At 45.2% G+C, this 23,370-nt stretch overlaps 1 protein-coding gene across 9 annotated transcripts in view; it reads right to left on the bottom strand.

Moving 5' to 3' along the window:
* Positions 1–23,370, bottom strand: part of CCDC113 (coiled-coil domain containing 113) — an 86,073-nt gene that overhangs the window by 33,952 nt on the left and 28,751 nt on the right. For 6 of the 9 annotated variants that reach the window (XR_004301808.1, XR_004301807.1, XR_004301810.1 and 3 more), the window contains exons 1-7: positions 15,386–15,617; positions 14,190–14,316; positions 13,030–13,191; positions 10,190–10,345; positions 9,063–9,143; positions 6,524–6,679; positions 2,060–2,167 (exon numbers count right to left, since the gene is read on the bottom strand). Coding sequence is in view for 6 of the 9 variants with exons in the window: in XM_032424517.1 (XP_032280408.1) it covers positions 2,060–2,167; positions 6,524–6,679; positions 9,063–9,143; positions 10,190–10,345; positions 13,030–13,191; positions 14,190–14,316; positions 15,386–15,486 (891 nt within the window). In the remaining 3 variants the exon portion in view is untranslated. Of the gene's footprint in view, positions 1–2,059; positions 2,168–6,523; positions 6,680–9,062; positions 9,144–10,189; positions 10,346–13,029; positions 13,192–14,189; positions 14,317–15,385; positions 15,618–15,886; positions 16,066–23,370 lie in introns of those variants that run through there. The other 3 variants (XM_032424520.1, XM_032424519.1, XM_032424521.1) reach the window with 3 other exon arrangements.

Below are 23,370 nucleotides of genomic sequence, written 5' to 3'. Positions count from 1 at the left end.
GTTTGAATAGACATTTCTCAAAAAAAAAAAAAACACACATGGCCAATGAGCAAATGAAGGGCTGCTCAATGTCATTATTCATTTGGGAAATTCAAATCAAAACCACAGCGAGGTATATCACTTCATGCCCACCTAGGACAGCCATTAAAAAACAAACAAAAACCCCCGAAAATAACAAGTGTTGGTGAAGATGTGCAGAAATCAGAACCCTCACATGTTGGTGGGAATGTAAAATGTGCAGCCACTTTCCAAAAACTGTTCTGCAGTTTCTCTAAATGTTAACCATAATATCCCCATATATGACCCACAGTCCCACTTTTAGCTGTATGTCCAAGAGAAAAGGAACCATACATTTACACAAAAACTTGTATGTGAAGCTTCATAGCAGCATTACTCATAAGAGTCAAAAACAACCCATGGGAAACAACCCCCTTGACTGATGAATGGATAAAATGAGGTGTATCCATACAAGGAAATATGATTCAGCCATGAACAGAAGCAAAGTCCCGACACATATTACAGCACAAATCTTGAAAATATTGTTAAAGAAGCCAGTCGTGAAAGACCACATACTGTATGGTCCCTTTTAAATGAAACATCCAGAACAGGCAAATTCACAGGGACAGAGAGTGGATTAGTGGTCACAGGGCTGGAGGGTGGGAGTGAGATGAGGTGGGGAATGGACAAGGATTTCTTGCAGGTACAGGGCTTCTTTCTAGGGTGACAAAAATGTTCTAAAATATTGTGCTGATGGTTACACCATTCTGGGAATATACTATAAACCATTAAAATGTGCACTTTAAATGGGTGAATAATATGGTACGTGAATTATAACCCAACAGAGCTGTTAAAAAAGTTCACAAGAAAACTAAAATATACTAAGCAGTGACTGCCAGGCTTTTAAAAACTGATGTTATGTTTTACTTATAATCTAATAAATGTCCACCCAAACAAATACCACAGAAATCCTGCATGAGGAGAGCACACAGACTATTGCTTTAACTTTGTTACCGGCCACTCTGTACTGAGACCGGTTTTTTTGCAGGTGTCGGTTCTCCATCGAGGATAGGACGTGGATGCCATGACAAAACTGAGTCAGATGTAGTCATCCTGTGGCTTTTCGGTTATCGTGGACAGATATGGGGCCACGCATACTGCTGGGGATACTTAGGCCCCTTCAAGACAAGGCCACTAATAACTGTACGAATGGCTTGGGAGGCTGACAATTGTCAAAGCATCACTATCCTGGTCCTAACGGATCACCACAAAGCCTGTGACACCTATTTCAAAGATGTGGAAACTGAGGCCTGTCTCATTAAAAGGCTTGTTGAAAGCTAGAACCTGGCAACACCAAAGCTTATGCTCTTTCCCCCATCTTTCCAAAAAAGTCCTCTGAGTCACACCCTTTGTACACTGAGCTTGCTGAAATTCAGCTGTAGGTACTCAGCAAAATAGTGAGAGTACTAAAGCACAGTGGAGATGTAGGGAGCTCAGAAAATGCCACACGTCTGTTCACACAGTGACCGCAGGCCCTGGAGTGGGCTCAGGACAGAAGTCACAGGTCTGTCATCCCAGCATCCACTGTACCGAGTGAAAATTACATATTTAAAGAACTCTCTATCCTTTACAAGGAACACTATATTTTGGCATGTGTACTTTTTCTCATACCAATTAGATAATTACACGCATTATAGGCTTTTTTGTGATGTTGTATACACGACACTTTGAGTATGGTACTTTTCAGGTCACTTAAGGAATTCTCGAGGGTTGTTTGGACTCTACATGATTTCTAGATGATTTTGTCATTTCTACACAACTTCTAACTCTAGACCCTAACCCAGCAGTAAAATACTACCGGACTAAATACTGCTGGACTAAAATACTACTAATACTCCAGGTACCATTTCCTCTTTCAATGACCCAGAGTTATTTTGACTTTCATGGTCTAGGCTTTTCTAGACAAAAACCAAGGTGGCTTAGGTCTTGGTGTACATTGGCTCAAGCCCTTGTAGACAGAAGGAGATAAACACCAGAAACAGCATATTTTACCCTCTCCTACCTCCTCTACTTGTAGAGTTTCTCTTTCAATTTTTTCAAGTAACTCATTTCTCAGCAAGATCTCCTTGTCCAGATTGATGGACATTTCCATTGCTTGGTGTAGCTTGCTCTGAAATATAACAACACAGCAAGTCTTGAGCAAAGATGATCACTCAGAACTACAGGAAGGACGGACAGCTCTTTATTAAGCAGGACGACAGCAAGACCATCCAGGAACTTGGGTCTGCCCTTCTCAGAATCCTGGTGCCTACATGGTAGGGGAGGTAAAGACCTGCAGAGTGGCCGGACACACCAGGACGCAAATTCTGCCCCATCATTTACTAAAAGAAACTTTGGGCAAGTCCCAGAACCTCTCTAAACTTGGGCTGGTTGCCTCATAGGGCTGTGGAGAGGCTCAAGGGAGATAATGGTGGTAAAGTGTTGAGCAGAGCCTGACACATGGAGAACACTCATACAAATGGCTGCCATTACTGGATGAAGAGAGAGAAACACTCCCCATGAGCTACTGGCATCCCACTTTACAGATGAAAGAACTGACTCTTCGGAGGGTGAAACAATTGGCCCAGGGTCATAGAGATAAGAGGTTAAGCAGGGTTTGAACCCAGGCAGTCTGACTCCAGGGCCCATGGGCTCCAGCACCGCTGACCCTGGAAGGCTCCTTCACGAACTGCCCCCCAGCTTCCTCTTGCATCACTCGCCACTGCCCTTCGCCAGCTCCCCCCCAGGCCCCTGCTTCTCCGATTCGCCCCCTCTGCTGCACCTTTGTCTCCCAGCAGGGAAGGGACAGCCTGGAGGAGTTGGGACATGCTTTGCTGGGCTGAAGAGTGAGCCAAGTGACAGAAGCCAGTGACTCCGGGGGGATCACTTCACGGACTCTGAGAACACACTCACCCTGCACCAGGCACTGACCAGCACGGCAGCCTAGGCCCTGCCCGCCAGAGGCCGGCTCATGGCCTAGATGGAGGAGCCAGAAGCCATATAAAGCCGCAACTGTGCCTGGCGCTGAGAATATGAGGACAGTGGTCGAGGTTTCCCTGGGGGAAAGGATACTGGAAAGGGAGCTGAAAGGCTGTCGAGTGTGTCTAAGTAAAAGGGAAGGGAGAACATGCCAAGCTAAGGAAAAGCCTGAGACAGGGGATGCTGGAGCAATATACCCAGGGTATCAAATCTTAGACCGGGCAGAAAAGCCTGGAGCCACCTGCCTGGGGACCTCAGGGCATCGGGAGCCATCCCCCTCATTTCTCTTCTCGCCAATCCTCCCTTCTTTAAGGCTCATGTCCTGCTCCACATCCTGCACGACATCGCTCTGCTTAGGACAGTGCCGTGAGTAAGAGACCAGACTGAGGGGGTGGGCTGCGGGGGAGGGGAGGCAGCACAGGACTCCACTGCAAACCAGAAATTTGGGTGGGGGGAAAGGAGAGTGGAGGGAAGGCATTAACCCCACAATGCAGAGAGCCAAGGCAGGAAAGAATGGAATTGCAAAGGCTACTGCAAGGCAGTCCCTGGCTCTACTGGGGCTGGGCTCTCCAGAAGGTATGAGGAGAGCTATTTGTGATTCTGAGCAGGATGTCAGCCACTTGAGGTGGCTACTTCTGAAAAGGCACTTTAGCTTTCTCTTGCTGTGTACCAATTACCACAAATTTTCTGGCGTAAAGCCAACACCATTATCTCAGTTTCTATAGGTCGGAAGTCCAGGCACAGTGTGGCTGGATTCTCTGCCCAGGTAGGGTCCCCTGGGGCTGAAATCAGGATGTTGGCCAGGGCTGGCTCTCCTCTGGAGCTGGGGTCCTCTTCTGAGCTCACAGACTGTTGGCAGAATGCATTTCCTTGAGGTTGTAAGACTGACGTCTCTGTTTCTTTCTAGCTGTGAGCAGGAGGTGGCCCTCAGCTCTTCGTGGTCCCTCTACCTTCAAGCCAGCAGTGGAGAACTTCTCGCCTAGAGAATTCCCTCCGTGCTTCAATCTCCCATTCTTAATATCAACGATGGCAGAACAGAATCATACTACATAATCACAGAACAGAACAGAACCTAATAATAGAACCTATCATCCCCACAGCCTTGGAGATTGTACTGGGTATATACACCAGGGGGTGGGGAGTCTTGGGGGACATCCTGGAATTCCACCTACAACAAGGGACTAGTTTACATGGGGATCACTAGTTTACAGTCAGTTAGGAATGACACGTCATGGCTGCCATCACACGCTTATATTTTACCAGATTCCACGAGGCAGGGCTTGACAGCATAAAGTTGGAGATAAAGGTGCCCCTTTGGTTGAAGCTCACGCACCAAACTCACAGAAGAGACCATGTCTGTCTCCTTCATACCTATATCCTCAGCACTTAGCCCGGTGCCTGGCACTCCACAGGTCCTTGTGTGTTTGGTAACATTTATTCTGTATATGCGCTGCTGAAGCGAACACACTGGTAACAGTTATTGTGCATGCTTTCACGAGGTCTTAGAGATGGGTATTTGATATTCATATGGAAGTGGTCCCTCCTGCCACCCTCCCATCCCCTAAACACACACCTCAATTGCTAGCAGCTCACGTGACAATACTGGCCGAGGACTTGCTTGGCCAGGCACTGTGCTCAGTGCTAGGAACACAGCAGAGACCAGCTGGAGCTCTATCCTGGTGGCGAGTCACAAAAACCTGCCTCTGACCCATGGTGCCTAGTGGAATCCCCATTCAAACCCAGGTGAGGCCTGACTCCAAAACTCTGCCTCCATTTCTCCCAGAAGACCTAAGAACTGACACACAGAAGAAATGAGCCCGCTTCTCCCTCAACCCGTCGCTGTGTCCACTGGAGGACTCCTGTAGGCATCTCCTCCTGAGCTCCACCATCTGCTCACTATTATTTGAAACAGGCCTACAGGCATGATGACCCCTGGGATCCTGCCTGGAGAAGCTCCCATTCTACCCACTGTGGCCTGTGTTGCTGCTGCATGGGCATCGCAAACAATCTGTCCTCTGCGTTTAGACCTGTCCTAAAGAGCTCAGGCCCTGGACCTGGCAGTTTCATTTTACAAACCAGTAGCTCCACTCCAAACCCCTGGCTTTTCCACACAAGACCAGACAGGCCCTGTGCTACTTAAGTTGATTCCACAGGATACGATCAAGATCCAATGCGATGTAGCCACGTACTACCCAGCTCTCCAGCCAACGAAGGCTCAAGTCACGGGGACTGGCTTCATCTTGAAATTACAGTGATCAGATAAGCTAACTACTGATAAGATGAGATCAAAGTGGAAGATCTGTTGCAGACGGAGGACACATGAATTTCAAAATGCCAGCACGATGTTGTCTATGCGCTTTATGCCAGGGACGGGCAGCTGGGTTAGGTGGGACACGCCCTGGACTAGGAGCCTCAACCCTGTCAAAAACTTGTTGCTTGAAGCTGGCAGTTACTCTCTTTGGACTTCAGGTTTTTCATTTGTAAAAGGAAAGTGCTGGACAGACGTAATAGTCTAATCTAAACACTTCCACATTTACATTTTAAACTGACACTGTGTGGGCCGAATGCAGACCACCTGTGAGTTCCTAAGCCCGTAGCCACCACTGTCCTGCAGGCACCAGGCCAGGGGTCAGCCGCCTTGCTCTGTACAAGGCCAGATAGCCAATATTTACGCTTTGTGGGCCGAGAGGCAAAACGGAGGATATTGTGTAATTACTTATATTCACAAAAGAAAAATACAAATTTCCACACATTTTATTGATGGAATTCAAAATATAATCATTAAGTACATTTTGGAATACAGGTCTACGAATGAGAAGAATGGAATTTCTGGGGGAGAAACCAATTTTGCTTAATTAGGTTTCAAAGGTAGCATTCTCTATCAAATCGGTTACAAATATCCTTCTGTAAAAACCATTCTTAGCTCACAGGCCAGCGGGCAGGATACACTGGCCCACAGTTAGCTGACTACTGCGTTATACAATTTGCTAGCAGGGTGGCTGGGCATTTATGGCTGTCGTCCCTGCTTAATTATTAATAGTACCTCTCTCTCTCCCAAAAGGGTTCTGTGTGGATGAGGAATCATATATTAGTTTTCTGATTTTTAGCTAAGAGAGTTTTCTTCTGGAGGGTTTTAAGCAGGGAAGTCCTTCTTACAGGCCTAAATTAAACAGGGCCCTAAATGTGGTTAGTTCTCAAAACTCACTGTGCATAAAAAACACTGGGGGCATTAAAAAAAATAGATGCATGGCCCTCACGCCATAATTCAACCGGTCAGGGCTGGACTAGGGTGTTTGTATATTTTTAAAAATGCAATGCACAGCTAGGGTTGCAGGAACACTCAGAGTATTTGAGGAGAATGGCTTTGTCAAGAGAAATCAGGGAGCAACAGTAGACGGAAGGACCCCAAGCCCTTGTGTAGCACCTCAGCGGTGCATGGCAACCTCACTGTGGCTGGAAAGGTGGGTGTGGGAGGCCTCGGGGACCTGGGCATCAGGGCGGACCTTACTTTGTATGTGTTGAGGACCTGCAGGGTGTTTCCAGACGCCAGCTTTAGCTGGATCAGTTCTTGATTCTTTGCTTCGATGGTCTCTAAAAACTGAGCATTCTCAATCTTCAGCTGCTGAAAATCAACCTCATGGAGAGCCTCGCCCACCTCTTCCTTCTATAGCTCAGAAAGAAGAAAGAAATGATGTGAGGTTGTGACTTCAGAATCTGACTCACACCTTGCAGTTACAGATGAGATTCTGAAAGTCAGTCATCATTCAGTCATTCAACAAACATGGGTGGGGGATCTGCTTGGTGCCAGGCATGGTGCAGGGCACTGGAGTGGAAATCTGAATAAATACAATATCCCCTGGCCTCAAGGAGCACATATTCAACCAGGGTTCACAGACAGGTCACGGTGTGGTGTAGTGGGAGGGGCAGAGGACACACGGAAGCCCCTCAGCCAGGCCAGAGAAGAATGGAAGGCTGGGTCAGGAAAAGCTTCCCACTTAAAAGGTAGTATCTAAACAGGGCTATGAAAGAAGAATAAGAAGGAGACCATATAAAAGTTATTTTTACCCTGGAAAACCCAGGACCAGCAGCCCATAAATTCCCTTCCTGTGATCACAGGACATTTCTGTACTGTGGTTATATCAGGGTACGGGGTTCCCTCCCCGACCTGGCCTGCCTTACCTGCCCCACCAGGTCTAGGCCATCTTACATTGGTGGTAGGCAACAGCCAAACCCAGGAACTATTCCTCAGCCCCGCGCTCTACCCACGCAATACTACCTCCAAGGAGGCTTCTTCCCTTTCCCCTGAACCAACACAACAATTTCCTTAAGCCCCAGTAATGACCCGTCCTCCAGCTTAAACACTCCTAGGAGGAGAATCCCCCACTGTGGCTCTGTGGGCCCTGCTGCCGTTGCCCCTGGCTAGCAGTGACGCATCCCGCCTTTTCCTCCCACCCCCACTCCCCGCTAGTCTGTGAGCTCCTGAGGTCAGGACCACCTCAGTGTCAGCTCTGTGCAGCAATGGCTTAGGCTAAAAGTCATCCATCTCCTCCCTCCCTCACACTTAAATCCCCTCCTCAGGATGCCTGAGCTTGCATGAAGCCCAGAGTACCAGGAACTCTCTACCTGGAGGCCGCTCCTCTCTACTTTCTTACACTAATCTCATAATCTCAAATCTCCTTCAATGACATGGCCACCCCGGCCTTCACTCCACTGGGGACCTCCAGAGCTGTGCGTTCTCTCCTCCCCACAGCCCGCGCTCTTGGAGCCCGCAGCCAGCCCTCCTGAGTCTGCTTGGGCCCATCAGCCCCAGGTCCTCTCTGATGGTCTCTCCGTTCCCCTTGCTCTCCGGCTCCCTCTGTGTGAGCCCTAGGTTACCAATTCTTTCAAGAGTACAGCTCTCACGGAGACGTGGTGCTCCAGGTAGGGCTACGCAGAACGAGAGGAGCAAGCCCACCCCTTTCTTGGGCGGGGGGGCCCTGTGGTTCTCTGGGTGCAGCCCAGGCCACAGCATTGCCTCCAGCTGAGCTGACTTTAGCAGGTACTCTACGGTTAAGCCACCTGGTACCTGTGCAGACCTGATCCTGGGGATCAAAATGGAGGAGCTTACATTTGTGCTCAGTCACTTCATGTTGTTGAAGCTGTCCCAGTTTGTCTTTCAGGATCCCAAGTCGATCAGGCAATAGTTCCAGACTCTGTGTCGTTGTCAGTGGCCACCTCTAATGCACAAGCTGTCGGTGCCCATATTCGAGTTAATTCGAGGGAGGGAGCCGTGTAATCACACTTGAGAGGCCCCGTCCCCGGTCTGCTTACTGCGTTTAATTAGGAGCCTTTAGTCGGCTGCACAGGCGACCAAAGCACACTCAAACTGTGCCACCCAGGCCATACTCACCAAAAAAGGTCAACAAGTACGTCACGAGGGCCTTTTAAATTCAAGCCAACTCCGTCTACAGATGTGCCGGCACCAGAACTGCAGGAGCTTCCGATCGCGGCTGTGACAAATTACCACTAACTCCGTGGCTTAACACAAAAATCGATTATCTTACAGCTCATGAGGTCAGAAGTCCAAAATGGTTCCTCGGGTTAAACTCAAGGGGTTGGCAGAGCTGCATTTCTCCTGGAGGCCCTGGAGGAGAATCTGCTGCCTTGCCTTTCTCAGCTTCTAGAGGCTGCCTGCTCTCTTTTGTTCATGATCCCTTCCTCTATCTTAAAAGTTCATCACTCTGATCTCTGCTTCCAGTATCCCATCTCTCTCTCCTGTCTACCTCTTACAAGGACCTTTGGGATTATATTGGGCCCATTTAGATAATCCAAAATAATCTTCCTTTGAATCAGGGGGAGATTATTTTAAGATAATCTCAAGATCCTTGACTTAATCACCTCTGCAAAATTCTTTTGCCATGTGAGATAACAGATTCACAGACTTCAGGGATTAGGACATGGACATCTTTGGGAATGAGCTGTTCTACCTTCCATGGTAATGAACGAACGAATGTACAAATGAAAGAGGAAGGAGGAAGGAAGGAAGGAAGGAAGAGCCAGCCACATACCTGCCTCAACTGTAAAAGCATCTTTTTCCTCTGCACTTTGAGAGAAACATTTTTCAAACGTAATTTATCCTTCATATTATCCTAAAAAAGACAAGTAAATTTTAATCCACTTCTCTTTGTCTTCCCTGTTGGTTTGAAAAGTTGGTAGGTCTGGGGCTACAAACTAAACCTTGAGCCCTAACATTCAGTCACTTATTTTTAGGTCTTTTTACATTAACCAAGCTGGCATTGCTGTAACACTTCACTCATGACAGGGGCTCCTGGGTGGCTCTCAGGGTCCTGGGATTGAGCTCCGCATTGGGCTCCCTGCTGAACAGGGGAGTCTGCTTCTCCCTCTCCCTCTGCCCCTCCCCCCACTTGTGTGTGCTCTCTCTCTCTCTCAAATAAATAAATAAAATCTTAAAAACAACAACAACAACAACACTTCATTCATGATCAAGAAGCAGAGGTAACTAGGTCTGCTCTGTGCAAATTCTCTACTGCTTTTAAATTTGAGATAATTTGGGTATATTAGATATATATAGATATATCTATATATATAGGTATATATATCTATATATATATTAGATATATATAGATAATTTGGATATATGGGCCATGCCTGACAAAATGACCTTGTGATCCTTTGGTCTTTTATTGTCTTAGTAGTTTACATAATTTTCATCACTTATAACATGTTAAGGTTAGTAACCCTACCTATATCAAGGATCCAAAGCTCGACATGCTACAAAATCTCTGAAAGTGAAGGAACATTTTATATCTCATTGTTATAATAATGGAACTTAAAGAGCTTGAGATTTACCTGTCCCCCTCCATAGAGTCACCTGACTAGATAGACTCACACCACTTTTCTCTAGAAAACATCAGATCTTGAAACAAACAGCAACAATAAAAAAGAAAAAAAAATCAGTCTGAGATACTATTAATATTCACCTGGCCTGATTGATTTTAGCCTTGATAAACGTGCATTTTAAGACACACACTTCGTGGGTTGCAATAAATCTCCACGTGTGGACGACATTTATGGTAGACCAAATGGAGTGGGGCTGCGTCACATGGATCATTTTTATGTCTTCACCCTATGAATCTATTCTCCCTTTCTAAGCTCCAGCCTCCTGCCAACTCACCCTCCGGCGGTTCATGTCCTCAATGTACTTCATCACTTTCTGAGTGGCCAAAATACTCCCTTTCTTCTTGGATATGGTTTTTAGAATATCTTTTTTAAACTCATGCACTGCTCTCTGAACTTCAGCCCATCGAATTTCAGCTTCCTCAATGATAGCCTGGAGGAGTCAGCACAAAGAAAGAACAGTTTCCAAAAATCCTCAGGGACATCTCCCTCTAAGGAAACCTAAGTTCTCAGGCCTCTTTGTGTCCTACTACATAATGTTTCTTCTTAGCCTTAGAAATACATCTCTAAGATACAACTTTGACTATATGAATGTTATTATTAAAAAGCAGGCCTTGGGGCGCCTGGGTGGCTCAGTCGGTTGAGCGTCTACTTTAGGCTCAGGTCATGATCTCCAGGTCCTGGGACCAAGCCCCATGTCGTCGGGCTCCCTGCTTAGCAGGGAGTCTGCTTCTCTCTCTCCCTCTGCCCCTCCCCCGTGCTGGGGCACTCTTTCTCTCTCAAACAAATAAAAATTTTTTTTAAAAAGCAGGCCTCAAAAAAAAGGGGGCATCCGTAAGAAGGGGGTGAATAAATAAAAACAGGGCCTCAGGCATCTCTACATATATTTCCATATCTGAAATATTACTTATCCACTAAAAATTATAACATTAATATAATGTGATAGGATAGGATATAAAAAATAATCTGGAAAGATATACACCAAAACATTAGCCACAGTCACATCCGGAGAGACGGATGACCAGGGAGACCAACACTCTTAATATATATATACTTCAGTAATTTGAAAGAAGATGGTATCAATGAATATATGTATTGACATGGAAAGACAGTAAGTGCAAAATACAATTTACAAAATAATATAATACTTTTTATAAAAAAATTCATATATACCTAGAAAATAATCTAAACTCTAGGAGATAAACACCTCTAGGTAGATTGTGGATGCTTACAAATATTCTTTTAGCTTATCTCTACATTCAAATCTTGCTACAACATAGACTCTTTAATAACACACACACACACACACTCACACACACACACGTTATCTGAAAGAATAAAATGAAAAGGCATCTGTAGCTGCACAGCAAATCACCTTAGTCCCAGCTTTGTCCCTGGGCACCAAGAAGCGAAAGCATCTTCCTTCACTGGCCAGTCTCTGCCCTCCCCATGGTCTTCACGTGCCTGAACATCAATCCACCATAACTGCCACTTTCAACTGGTCACTCACTCTCCCGCTCAGCCATCCTCATTGGGGTCCTGCTTTCTAAGGCATCAAAGATAAACTCCCCTGCCTGGCTCTCAAGGTCTCACAGCCCCAATTTCCTCATACAGCCCCCAAATCACACCAGCCCCCTCGATACCTTGGACTTGCCACGTTCATTCCCACCTCCACTTCCTTGCTCATGTCATTCACCTGACCTAGGGTGCCCTTCTTTTCCTAGTCCTCTACTTTATTTCTCATCATTCTTCAAGACCATGCCAAGCCCTATGTATAGCCCCACCTCTTCAAAAAAGTCTTCTTTGGCCACTCTATCCCACATTAACATGTTATAATTCAACAATGCATGTTTGGCAAGAGAAAGAAGGAGGGGGGAGGGCACAAAGAAGGGAGAGAGGGAAGGAAAGTTAGGTTTATGTGGTACAGATGATTCTACCAATAAAGACATGAGTCTACTGATCTATCCCTCTGGAGACAATGAGTGTGAGTCTGTGTGCCCACATTTAGAAATAGAAAAATTTCTAAATAGAACAGAAATATTTGTTCTTCATACAATAATGCTCTCCAATGCAAGCCAACAACTCCATCCATGGGCAACTGAACTAACAGTGATGTTTCTTCTCTGGAGGAAAACTGACCATTATTGGTCTCCAACAAGACATGGATCATGGTCATGCGTGCTGCACCCAGAAAGCGATTTAAAGATTTTTCATCCAACTCACTGACTTAAACCCCAGACTCCTTATATTATTAAGGAATTACCATACATTTTTAAGTGAATTTATGCTTATTATGGTTATTTTTTTTAAAGAATTCATATCTTAGGGGCACCTGGGTGGCTCAGTCAGTTAGACATCTGCCTTTGGCTCAGGTCATGATCCCAGGGACCCAGAATTGAGCCCTGCATCAGGCTCCCTGCTCAGCAGAGAGCCTGCTTCTCTCTCTGCCCCTCACCCAGCTCATGCTCTCTCTCTCTCTCTCACACACTCTCTCTCTCTCAAATAAATAAAATCTTAAAAAAAAAAGAATCCATATCTTAGAGACATATACTGAAATATTTATAGATAAATGATATATTGAGGTGTCACTTCATAATAGCCCAGTGGCCTATCATGAGGGAGAAGTTGGGATATGGAGGAAACAAGGGTGGCCATATGTTCATGACTGTTGCATGTGGCTGTTGAGTACACAAGGGTCCATTGTGCTAGCCTCTCTATATGTGTGCATTTTTGAAATTTTCCATTTAAAAAAGTTTAGGGGTGCCTGTGTGGCATAGTCGGTTAAGCACTTGACTCTTGGTTTCAGCTTAGGTGATGATCTCAGAGTCGCAAGATCGAGCCCCGTGTCAGGCTCCACGCTCAGCGCGGAGTCTCCTTGAGATTCTCTCTCTCCCTCTCCCCCTCCCCCCTGCTCTCCCTCCCTCTCTCTCTTTCAAATAAGTAAATAAATGTTTAAAATTTGTTGTCTCCTCAAGCAGGTGGGAAGTTCCTTAAAAGTAGGCCTTAAATTTGTCTTCTACTTATGTTTCTTTCAAAATAATAAAAATTATATGAACATTCTCAATGAGGTGGAAGTGGGGAGCCCAGGTAGGGTGGGCTACAGAGAAAACGGTATACCTCATGATGCTGCAGGTCTCGTTCAGCATTTGCTCTCATGTGCCTTATTTCATCCTTCATGTCTTCCAGCTCCTTTTGTACAAGCTCACATTTTTGGTCGCAACTGAGGCCTATCACACGGTCCATACCTATGCGGGATTTGGATCTACGCCTACCTCGTAACTGCAACACAAGGAAAACCAAACCATTGTCAGGTAGGAATTGATGCTCAAGTTGGGCATCAAAATGACTACTGAGACCTGCTAGAAATTACTCTGAGTGACAGCCAGGGAGAACAAACTCAGTGTGAAAGGATTCGGGATATTAGGCCCAAGGTGATGTTTATTTCACAAGTCAGCCTAAGATCCTGTGCTAAAGAATTCAAAGGCTTATGTTGGATAATGAACTGAAAATAAATAAGGGAAAGTGTCTTGAGGGTGTGGAAGGACTGTGAACCTGCTATAGACTAGCATTCAAGTCAGTGTCAGGGGAAGCCCAGAGCTCAATGCTTCCTAAACTGAACACAGAAGAGAAATTGCTATCTGGGGGCATAGTATTAAGCAAAAAACAAAACAAAACAAAAAAAACACACAACCAAACAGACAAAAATATTTTGATTCCCTACACATTTAAGCCAAAGGTCACCAGCAGATGGCCCAAGGGAACGTGTGGGCCTAAAGAGGAGATTGGCCCTCAAAAGACAGATCTACATCCAGTTTTAAATTTTCAAAAATTAATTACCCACATTTGAAAATCAGGAGAGTCCACTGAAATAATCTAGATTTCCAGCTTCTCTTGTAAAATCAGCTGCTCTGGCAATGCCAGGCCACCTGGTTGTACTTTTAGACGAGCGAGGAACTCTCCCGTGTCCACAGCAGACCCACTTCACTCCTATATGTGGCTAGCTAGGCCTTGTAAACATTTGAGTCCCCCAATTTAAGGGAATTATTTCAAACAAAGATATTCTGGGTGAGTCAATCCACTATTAATTGAAATTGATTCCCTTCACACTCACTTGAAAGAGAACCTTGGGAGGGAAGGAAGAATCAAAAGTAGAACAGGAAGAAAATCACATGCCACTGGGCCAAAGAAATACACAAAGACCAAAGGCAGATACAAAATACCACTTGCATCTAAAGGGACAAACAAAATAAAAGAATTCTTAGGTCTCCACAGTGTACCTGTGCAAATTCTGCTCCTGATATTTTAATTTCTGATAATCGTGGATGTCGCTGATCTCCGGGCTCCAGTTTATTATAATATTTCTCAAACATCTCTGTCTCAGTTTTGAGAGCAGAGTTTCCATAGCTGCAAGACAGAGGGTACCTGAGTAAGTGCTACTAACAAGAGTTTAAATCCCAAATAACTAGTATTTAACACTTAATATGACCTACATATGACCTTCTGCAAGACACTTAACATCTGTAAAATGGGAATAATAACAGCACCTATTATTTAGGGTTGCATTAAGGAATGCAAAGCCTTTACAACAGTGCCTGGCACACAGTAAGTGCTATTTAAGTATGTGATTTTTAAAAAATGTTTAATGAGCCACAAAGTTGAGAGGACTGGGATTATATTGAAAATTGTTGCTGAGATGAAGCTACAAGTTCCACCTTCCAGTATCCTCTAACCCATCTGTGAAATTCCTTCTGAACTACTACATGCTTGAGATTACTACATAGGCACAATCTTCGGATGTTTCTTTGGTTTGTTTCTCAGCTGTTCTTTCCAGCACCAGAGAGATGAAGTATCCACAAGAAGTGTATTATAAATGGTGGAAAAGCTTTGAACAGATGGTTTTTAAACAACTAGAGATGACAACTAGAGTTTATCCTGTATGTGCCTGCCAAGATTTTGACCTTTTTAGCTTTTCCATATATATAACATACAGGTTATGCGTGCATGTATACATATATATATGAACAGCTTGGATATTTTCATATATTACTGAGTGAATTCCTGTAGGCTGAATTTTAAGATTAATGGAAAAGGTTCAATGGAAAGGCCGAAAATCAAAACGCCTTTTTTTTTTTTTTTTTTTTAGCATATCATGCTCCGAGTGTGAGCTGTGGAGTCGCACCTGCGTCTGAATCCCGGCACCACCGCTGACTAGGAAGGTGAGTTAACCTCTGTGGCTTCGTTCCTCACCCACTTTCTAGGGCTACTGTGCCATTATAGAAGGTCCTACGTGCAAAATAATTGGCGCATAACAAGTATTCAAAAAATTGCATCTATTAGTAATATTACCTCCGTTCTGATCTAAACTATGTACAGACATATAGAAGGTACATCTATTCAGCTGCTAGAACGGGATACGCCGTGAGACCAAGAAGTACAATTGACCTCTGAACCTCCAGAAGCCGGCCGGCCGTACCTGAGCTCTTCCACCAGCCCACACAGCTGGATAACAGGCAGCTCGTTCTCCTCCCCGCCCTGCAACTCGCTGACAGGGGTCTCAGAGTCCTCATCAGTCATCACTCTGCCCAAGTGGCCCTTGGCCAATGCTCAGTGAAGCCAAGAGCGCCGTGTGCCAGCGGCCGAGCGTCACGCGGGCTGCGACCTAGCAGAGCGTTGCCGGAGCGACCGGACGCGTGCGTGAGGGGCGGGGCTTCCAGAGGCTCCGCCCAGCGCTGCTCCACCCACCCCCGTGCTCACTAGAGCGCAGACACTTCTTCAACAATCATTCTTAACATGCTAATACTAGCAGCTACTGTTTGCTCCGCACTTACTATGCCCTTGGCACCGTGCTAAGCATAGTTTATGCAAATCCTTGCAACAACCTTGAAATATTATCTATTATTCTGCTTATTCTCCAAATAGAGGAAACAGACCCAGAAAGTTAATTGGATTTGTCGGAGTGTCTGCCTTCCCCTACCTCACTGTGAGGCCTCTACTCCATTCACCCTCTGGTGCTTCATACGTTCTAACTGCAGTTTCTCTCAGATCCCCATGTCCTGCATTCCTAGAAGGAAAAAACCTGGTTGATTATTAAATGGCATAAATTCAAGAGACATCCCTAAATAGGGATTACATCCTGGGGGAATGTATGAAACAGACAATTCCAGCTCTCACTTCCAGTTAAATGAGGAAAAGAGCCCCTAAACCCACTGTTGCTAGTGGAGTGAGGATAGCAACACTGTCTCGCCTAACACGTTTTCATAATCATCATCTCATTTAATCCTCAAAACGGTCTTATGAAATGGGTATTACTGTCTTCATTTTACAGATCAGGAACTGAGCAATAGAGTAGCTTAGGCGAGTTGTCCGTGGTCACACAGGAATGGAATCCAGCTCTGACAGAACCCCAAATCCATGCTGTTAACTTCCACACTGATGTGCGTCATGGCAACGATAGGCAAGGCAGCAGGGTAGTTTTCTGTCTGCTCCCACCCGGATGGAAGAGGGCAAAGGGCAGAAGGGGGCAATCTTCTCTGAGGTGGAGGTGGGCACTGGATGTGGTTAGAAAGCAAGCTTTGATAAACTGCTTGGAGTGGAGGTCAGCCACCTTCTCCTACCAAGGGACATGCCTTAGCAACAACATATAGTCACTAAACTCTAAAGAAAGGCTTTTGTTTTTTTGCATGGGGTGCACAAATTGGGGGCCAGAGTGGAATTATTGGAGATGATAGCAGAGAGGCTGAGCCCTGCCATCACCTTCTCTCTACTGGTAGGCCTCCCCAGGAGCAATGCAGACCACATTTAGAAATACTTCATATGCTCATACACCAGGTGATACAAATAGATGCCAGCCCCAAAAGGGCCTGGGGTAAGAAAGGACTCTGCTGCAGGTCCAGGCTATGGTGCAAACAGCCCTGTCAATTGCACTATATGATAGAGCAGACCCTACGGTGTTGGAGGTATCAGTGGTGGGAAAAGATGCAGTGTGAAGCTTAAAGCAAGATCCAGTGGAGGGACCACAATGCAGGACTTGGGGTTTTGGAAAAAGACCATGATGTCCACAGGAGGAAATTTCACACCTTTGGAAAAACAGCTCCTGGCCTGTTACTAGACCCTAGTAGAGACGGAATGCTTAAGCATGCATCCAGCCCTGATCATCGTGACCTGGGTTGTGTTGGATCCACCGAGGCATAAAGTTGGACAGGCCCAGCTTCAGTCCATCGTAAAATGGAAAAGTTCTGTCCAGGATCAAGTCCCAGTAGGACCAGAGAGCATGAGTAAGCTGCATGAGCAGGAAGTCCAGGCCAATTTGTCATCCACCACACTTGCACCAGCTTACACTCATGACCACATTAAGGGAGGGGACAGGGTCACGACCAGCTAAAAAGGAGGGAAAAGCCTGAGCTTGGTTTAGAGATGGGCTGGTTTAGAATGTGGGTACAAGTCAAACATGGAGGATGGCTGCATCACAACCACATTCGTGGGAGGCCCTGAAAGACAGTAAAGCAGGAAAATCTTTTCAAGGGGCAAAGCTGTGAGTGGTTCACCTGGTCATCTATTTTGTATGGAAGGAGAAGTGATCTCAGGTGAGAAGTGGTTACAGGGACTCATCTAATGGGCAACTTTGGCTTAGGGACTCCCCATCTGCCTGGCTGAAATGCTGTTAGATGCTATCATCTGAGAAATTTCCTCTCCAATCCTCCCTCTTTTCTTTCCGTGACCTGTATTATGGTCTGAACACTCTCACTGGCTACTCCAGCTTCATCTCCTTTGTCCACCACAGGCATTTCCCCCATTAAATAAATTTCTTCTTTTGAATTCCATCTTGGCTTAGAGGACCTGAACTAATACAAATAATAAATTTCCATCATAAAGATATTATTCAAATTGAGCTAACAACATAATACATGTATGAACTGAAATCTGCAGTTACTAAAAAAATACCTTGCTGTTTGCACTCTGTTTCACTGCATTACTTTTTAAATTGTGGTAAAAAACACATAACATAAAATTTAACAACCATTTCTAAGTGTGCGGTTCAGTAGTGTTTAGTATATTCACATTGTTGTGCAACCAATCACCAGAGCTTTTTTATGTTGCAAAGCTGAAACTCTGTACCCATTAAACAATAACTCTCCATTCCCCCCCCTCCTCCCAGCCTCTGCCAACCATCATTCTACGTTCTGTCTCTAAGCCCTTTGTGACTGCTTTAAATTCCTCATATAAGCTCAATCAGAAAGTATTTGTCTCTTTGTGACTGGCTTTTTCACTTAGCATGATGTTCTCGAGGTTCATTCATGTATAGCACGTGTCAGTTTCCTTCCTATTAAAGGCTGAATAATATTCCATTGCATGTACACACCACATTTTGCTTCTCTATTCAGATGAATGGACACTTGGGTTGCATTCATAGTGCTTTAAGTTTTAAACACAAATAAACACAAAATTTCAAAACTTATTAAGTAGTACACTGTTCAATATTTAAATGTGTGCAGTGTATTGTATGTCAATTATACCTTAGTAAAGCTGTAAAGCAAGCAAGCAAACAAACACACTCTCTTCTCTACCCCAGCCTTATACATCAAAGCACCTACTCAGTAGCTGCACTCAGATGTGTAGTGGGCATGTCAAACTTGACATACAGCCACTAAACTCATCATTTTTCTCCTCCCTCCAAATCTGCTTTTCACCCATTCTTCTCCATCTCAGTAACTGGCAACTCCATCCTTCCAGGGACTCAGGCCAGAAAACGGGGAGTAATCCTCAATTACCCTTGACTCCCCTCTTTTTCTCACCCTTATATTGGAACTGTGAGCAGATCCCACTGACTGTGCATTCAGAATAAATCTAGAACTCTGCTCATTACTATGACCACCCTAGTCCAACCTACCATCATCTTTTGCCTGAATTATTGTAGTTGACCCCTCACTGTGCAGTTTGTTACATGTCAGTCATACCCCCTATAAAACCTAGGGTGAGGAGGAGAAAACACTACCTATTTGCCAAATTTTCACCCCTTTTGTACTTCACCTCCTTTGGGTCTTTGCTTAAATTAGTATCTTTGCAATGAGTCTCTCTTCATCACCCTTGGTAAAATGAAGCCCCCTTCCTACCCCCTTCTCCACCCCACCCTTGGTATTCTCTATCCTTTATTTTTCCTGTAATGCTTATCATAAATAAATTACCGTATATGTTATTTATTCTTTTTTTGAAAAGATTTTATTTATTTAGTTTGAGAGAGAGAGAACGTGCAAACAGGGGGAGGGGTAAAGGGAAAGAGAGAATCTGAAGCAGACTCCCTACTGAGCATGGAGCCCGACTCAGGGCTCAATCCCACAACCCTGAGATCATGACCTGAACTGAAATCAAGAGTCGGAGGACGCTTAACCAACTGACCCACCTAGGTGCCCCTTACCGATTAACTTTTTTAAAGATTTTATTTATTTATTTATTTATTTATTTATTTATTTATTTGAGAGAGAGCACGCGTGAGCATGAGCAGGGAGGAGGGAGAGGAAGAGGGAAAGAACCCCAAGTAGACTCCTTGCTGAGTGTGGAGCCCGACGCAGGCTCCATCTCATGATGAGATCATGACCTGAGCCAAAACCAAGAGTCAGACCGCTTCACCAATTGAGCCATGCAAGCGCCCCACTTATTCATTTATCTGTCTTTCCTCCCCAGTCCCACCCTACCCCTAGCAACTAAAATATAAGCTCCACGGGGGCAGGGAATTTTGTTTGTTTTGCACACAGCTTTATCCCCAGTACCTAAAACAGCATCTGGCATATAGTAGATGCCTGATATTTGTTAAATACATGCAAGAATGTGAAGGCAAGACTATGAGGGGTTTAAGAGCTCAGGTTCTGGGATCAAACAGATTCAGGATGGAATCTGGGCACAGTCATTCCATTGTTGTATGAGTGACTCTGGGCAAGTCCCTCATCACCTCCGTCCCAAGGTCTCTTCCTTCAGAGAAAGGTCAATAAATGGGATAAATACCTAGCTCATGGGCAGCCGGGGAGATTCACTAAGGCAGAGGGGAGGTTTAGAAGAGAGGTGACAGAAGATGTCATTCTTGATCTAATTCTGACACTGCATTGCCACTGTCTTTACTCCCACCTGGGAGGGGACAGTAAACCTTGGGGACCAGCAGGGAGGCCATTGAGCTAGCACCAAGTTGAGAATTTCTAGACACTAGGGAGGAAAGCTAAGTCAACTGGGCATGCCTCCCTCTTCTGGGCTTAAATCAGATGTCGAATCCTCCCCTGAGGTGGGCTGGTAAGGAAGGAGAGGTGGAGACTGCTCCCAAAGACAACCTTCCATGCACAACCCCTTTTACCTCCTTCCATTTGTAATCCAGAATCCAGCCTTGCCAGGTAAATGACAGTAGGTTCCTCTCCCCAGGATGGGTGGGTGTAGCTGGTCTCAGAAAGCATCTGCTTCTTCACAAGAGCACCGCCAAACTCAGCCATCTAACTGCCAGCTTCCCTGGCTCTCCCTGCACACTCACATCCCCACCCCTACCCCCACCATCTATGCCCTTCAAAAAGCCAATTAAAGCACATAATCTCTATTCTCCTCACACCCCTTGTGAGCACCAGTTAACTGGACAGCTTGTTTTCAGAGGACATAAATTACTAGATTCAATTATCTTTCAAGGATATCTCCTTCTTCTTGCCCCCTATAGAGTCCTGGCAATTTAGTAAGCAAAATTGGTTGGTTTTGAAATAAACATTTAGGATACAAAAGATGGAGTCAATATGTTCAGGCTTCCTGCACATGACCGAAGAGTTCACACAAATATAGCCCACCATCACATCAACTCCTCACCTGTGCTGCTTGCTGATTCTACCTCTGCCCCCTTCACATCAGCACCCCTCCATCTTTGTGCTGGTGTATTTTCCACTCCTGCAACCCTATCCCTCCATCCTCTATGCCCTGGGAGACTAGTTCCTGTGGACTCCATTTCCCAGGCTCCCTTGCTGGCTGACTTCCTGCAGGCTTCAACCAATGAGAGGCACCCACAGGAGACAGGAGGGTGGGAAGAGAGAGCATCGGGGGGATTTCTTCCCTGCTGCTTGCCTGCTTGAGCACCATAGTCCTGGTGGGGCATAACCCCTCTGTGACCACACCTTCTGTCTGGCATCCCCTCAATCACAGTACTAGCCATTGATAGACACTGGTTTCACCATCCCTTCCCTTCCTTTCATATCTAAAGTGCTGCTGGTCCCTGGATACCTCACCATCCTTGTTGGTTCCTTAGCTCTGCCCACATGAGTGTAAATAGTCCCTTCACTAAGGTTGAACTGAGTGGAATTCCGTTTCATTAGTCAGTGGAATTCTGACTAATAAATACAACTGGACTCCACCTTCCTGAAGAGTTCATTTCAGCTCCAAAAACTATCTGCCCAGTAGCCACAGATGTTTGCTGTGAAGATACCCTTGGGAGAGACAATTGTTAAATATGGAGACACTCAAAACAGTAGGCCATCAGCTCCCTTTCTACGAGTCAAGTCTTGTTAGGCAGGTAGTATCAGATATCTAAAAGAAGTGGGAAAGGGAGTAACTTAGAGGTGGGGGAGTCAGGAGCGGAGTGGTTTAGTGGTCTAGGGTTCCAGGCTGGCTTGGCTACTGGCCACTGAACTTGGATAGGTCACTCTGTTTTTGTCCCTCAATTTCCACCTCTGTAAAATGAGGATGACATATTTTAAGTGACTACCCTATGCATTTTACAAGTGTATTTTCAGGCTGAAATGAGATGGAGAAGAAAAAGTAGTAGTTTGGAAAGTATGACACTAAGATGGGGACCCAGCAACTCTTCCATCTGGAAGGAGCCACAACCCCAGTTTGACAACCATCTGTAGTAGATTTTTTTTAAATTTTTTTATTGTTATGTTAATCACCATACATTACATCATTAGTTTTTGATCATCTGTAGTAGATTATTAAGTGAAAAACTGACTCAGTTTGCAGGCCTTAAATAATAGTGATGATAATTGCCATTATTATTTCTTAATATATTTATTACCAATTAGGTAATATTATTATTGCTTAATGAAAACACTTATAACAATTATTGTTTCAGTTACTATTTATTGACTGCTAGCTATGTGTCGGACGTTGGGCTAAGCACGTTCTACACATTCTCTCATTGCATCAGTTTGATGGTTCTGTGAGATACAGATACCTTCTTAACTCCCATTTTACCTGTGAGGAAACTGATATTCAGAGAAGTTAAGCAACTTACCCCAAATTACATGGCTGTCCTGGGGCTGAAATTCAAACGCAGGTTCATCCTACTCTGTTCTCTCATCATATCCGCCTGTTAGAGTAGTGGTTCTCAGTTGGGGGCGGTGAGGGGGAATAGCACCCCCAGGGGACATTTGGCAATGTCTGGAGATACTTTGTTTTAACTGAGGGGGGTTGCTATTGGCATCTAGAGGACAGTAGACAGTGGTGGTGTTTACATCTGTTCCCTGGGGCCGCTGTAACAAATTATCACCCACAGGTGGCTGAACACAACAAGAATGTATTGTTTCATGGTTCTGGAGGCTAGAAGTCCAAAATCAAGGTGTTAGCAAGGTCACACTCCTTCTGAAGGCTCTAGGGAAGAATCCTTCCCAGGTTTTGGTGGCTCCCAGCAATCCTTGGCCTTCCTTGGCTTATAGCTTTTTCCCTCCAATCTCTGCCTCCATCTTCACACGACCTTCTTCCTTGTGTCTTTGTGTATCCTCTCCTTTTCTTATGAGAACAACAGTTGTTAGATTCGTGGCCAACCCTAAATCCAAGATGATTTCATCTCACCGTCCTTAACTAATTACATCTGCAAAGATCCTTACTTCAGACAAGGTCACATTCTGAAATTCTATGTGGACATGAATTTGGGAGGACACTATTCAACCCACTAACCCTTCAAAACACAGGACAGCCCCCCACAACAAAGAGTTATCTGGTTCAAAATGTCAGTAGTGCTGAGGTTGAGAAACCCTGCTTTAGAGGGAGGCATTTCTTCTCTGGGAAGCAAGGAGAATGTGCCTCTGTTAATCCACACCACTACAAACAGAAGGGGTCTCAGAGTGCCTGAAAGTCCAGAGGTCACCCTCTCCTTCCACTTTTCTGGGATCACTCTTTCTTCTGAGAGCCTCCAGTCTCTCCATGTGGATGCTGCCCCCTGCCTGGCATTTTTACAGCACTTTGCATTTTGATTTAAGAATGATATGGTCAGGGGCAACTGGGTGGCTCAGTTGGTTAAGCGCCTGCCTTCAGCTCAGGTCATGATCCTGGAGTCCCAGGATTGAGTCCCGCATTGGGCTCCCTGCTCAGCAGGGAGTCTGCTTCTCCCTCTGACACACACTCTCTCTCTCATTCTCTCTCTCTCAAGTAAGTAAATAAAATCTTAAAAAAAAAAAAAAAAAGGAATGATATGGTCAGATCCACCCAAAGTATTAAGCTTCAGTCATA

The sequence above is a fragment of the Phoca vitulina genome, unplaced genomic scaffold (genome assembly GCF_004348235.1).
Source record: "Phoca vitulina isolate PV1807 unplaced genomic scaffold, GSC_HSeal_1.0 scaffold30, whole genome shotgun sequence".
Taxonomy (NCBI): Eukaryota; Metazoa; Chordata; class Mammalia; order Carnivora; family Phocidae; genus Phoca; species Phoca vitulina.
This window is presented reverse-complemented; position numbering and strand designations above follow the sequence as displayed.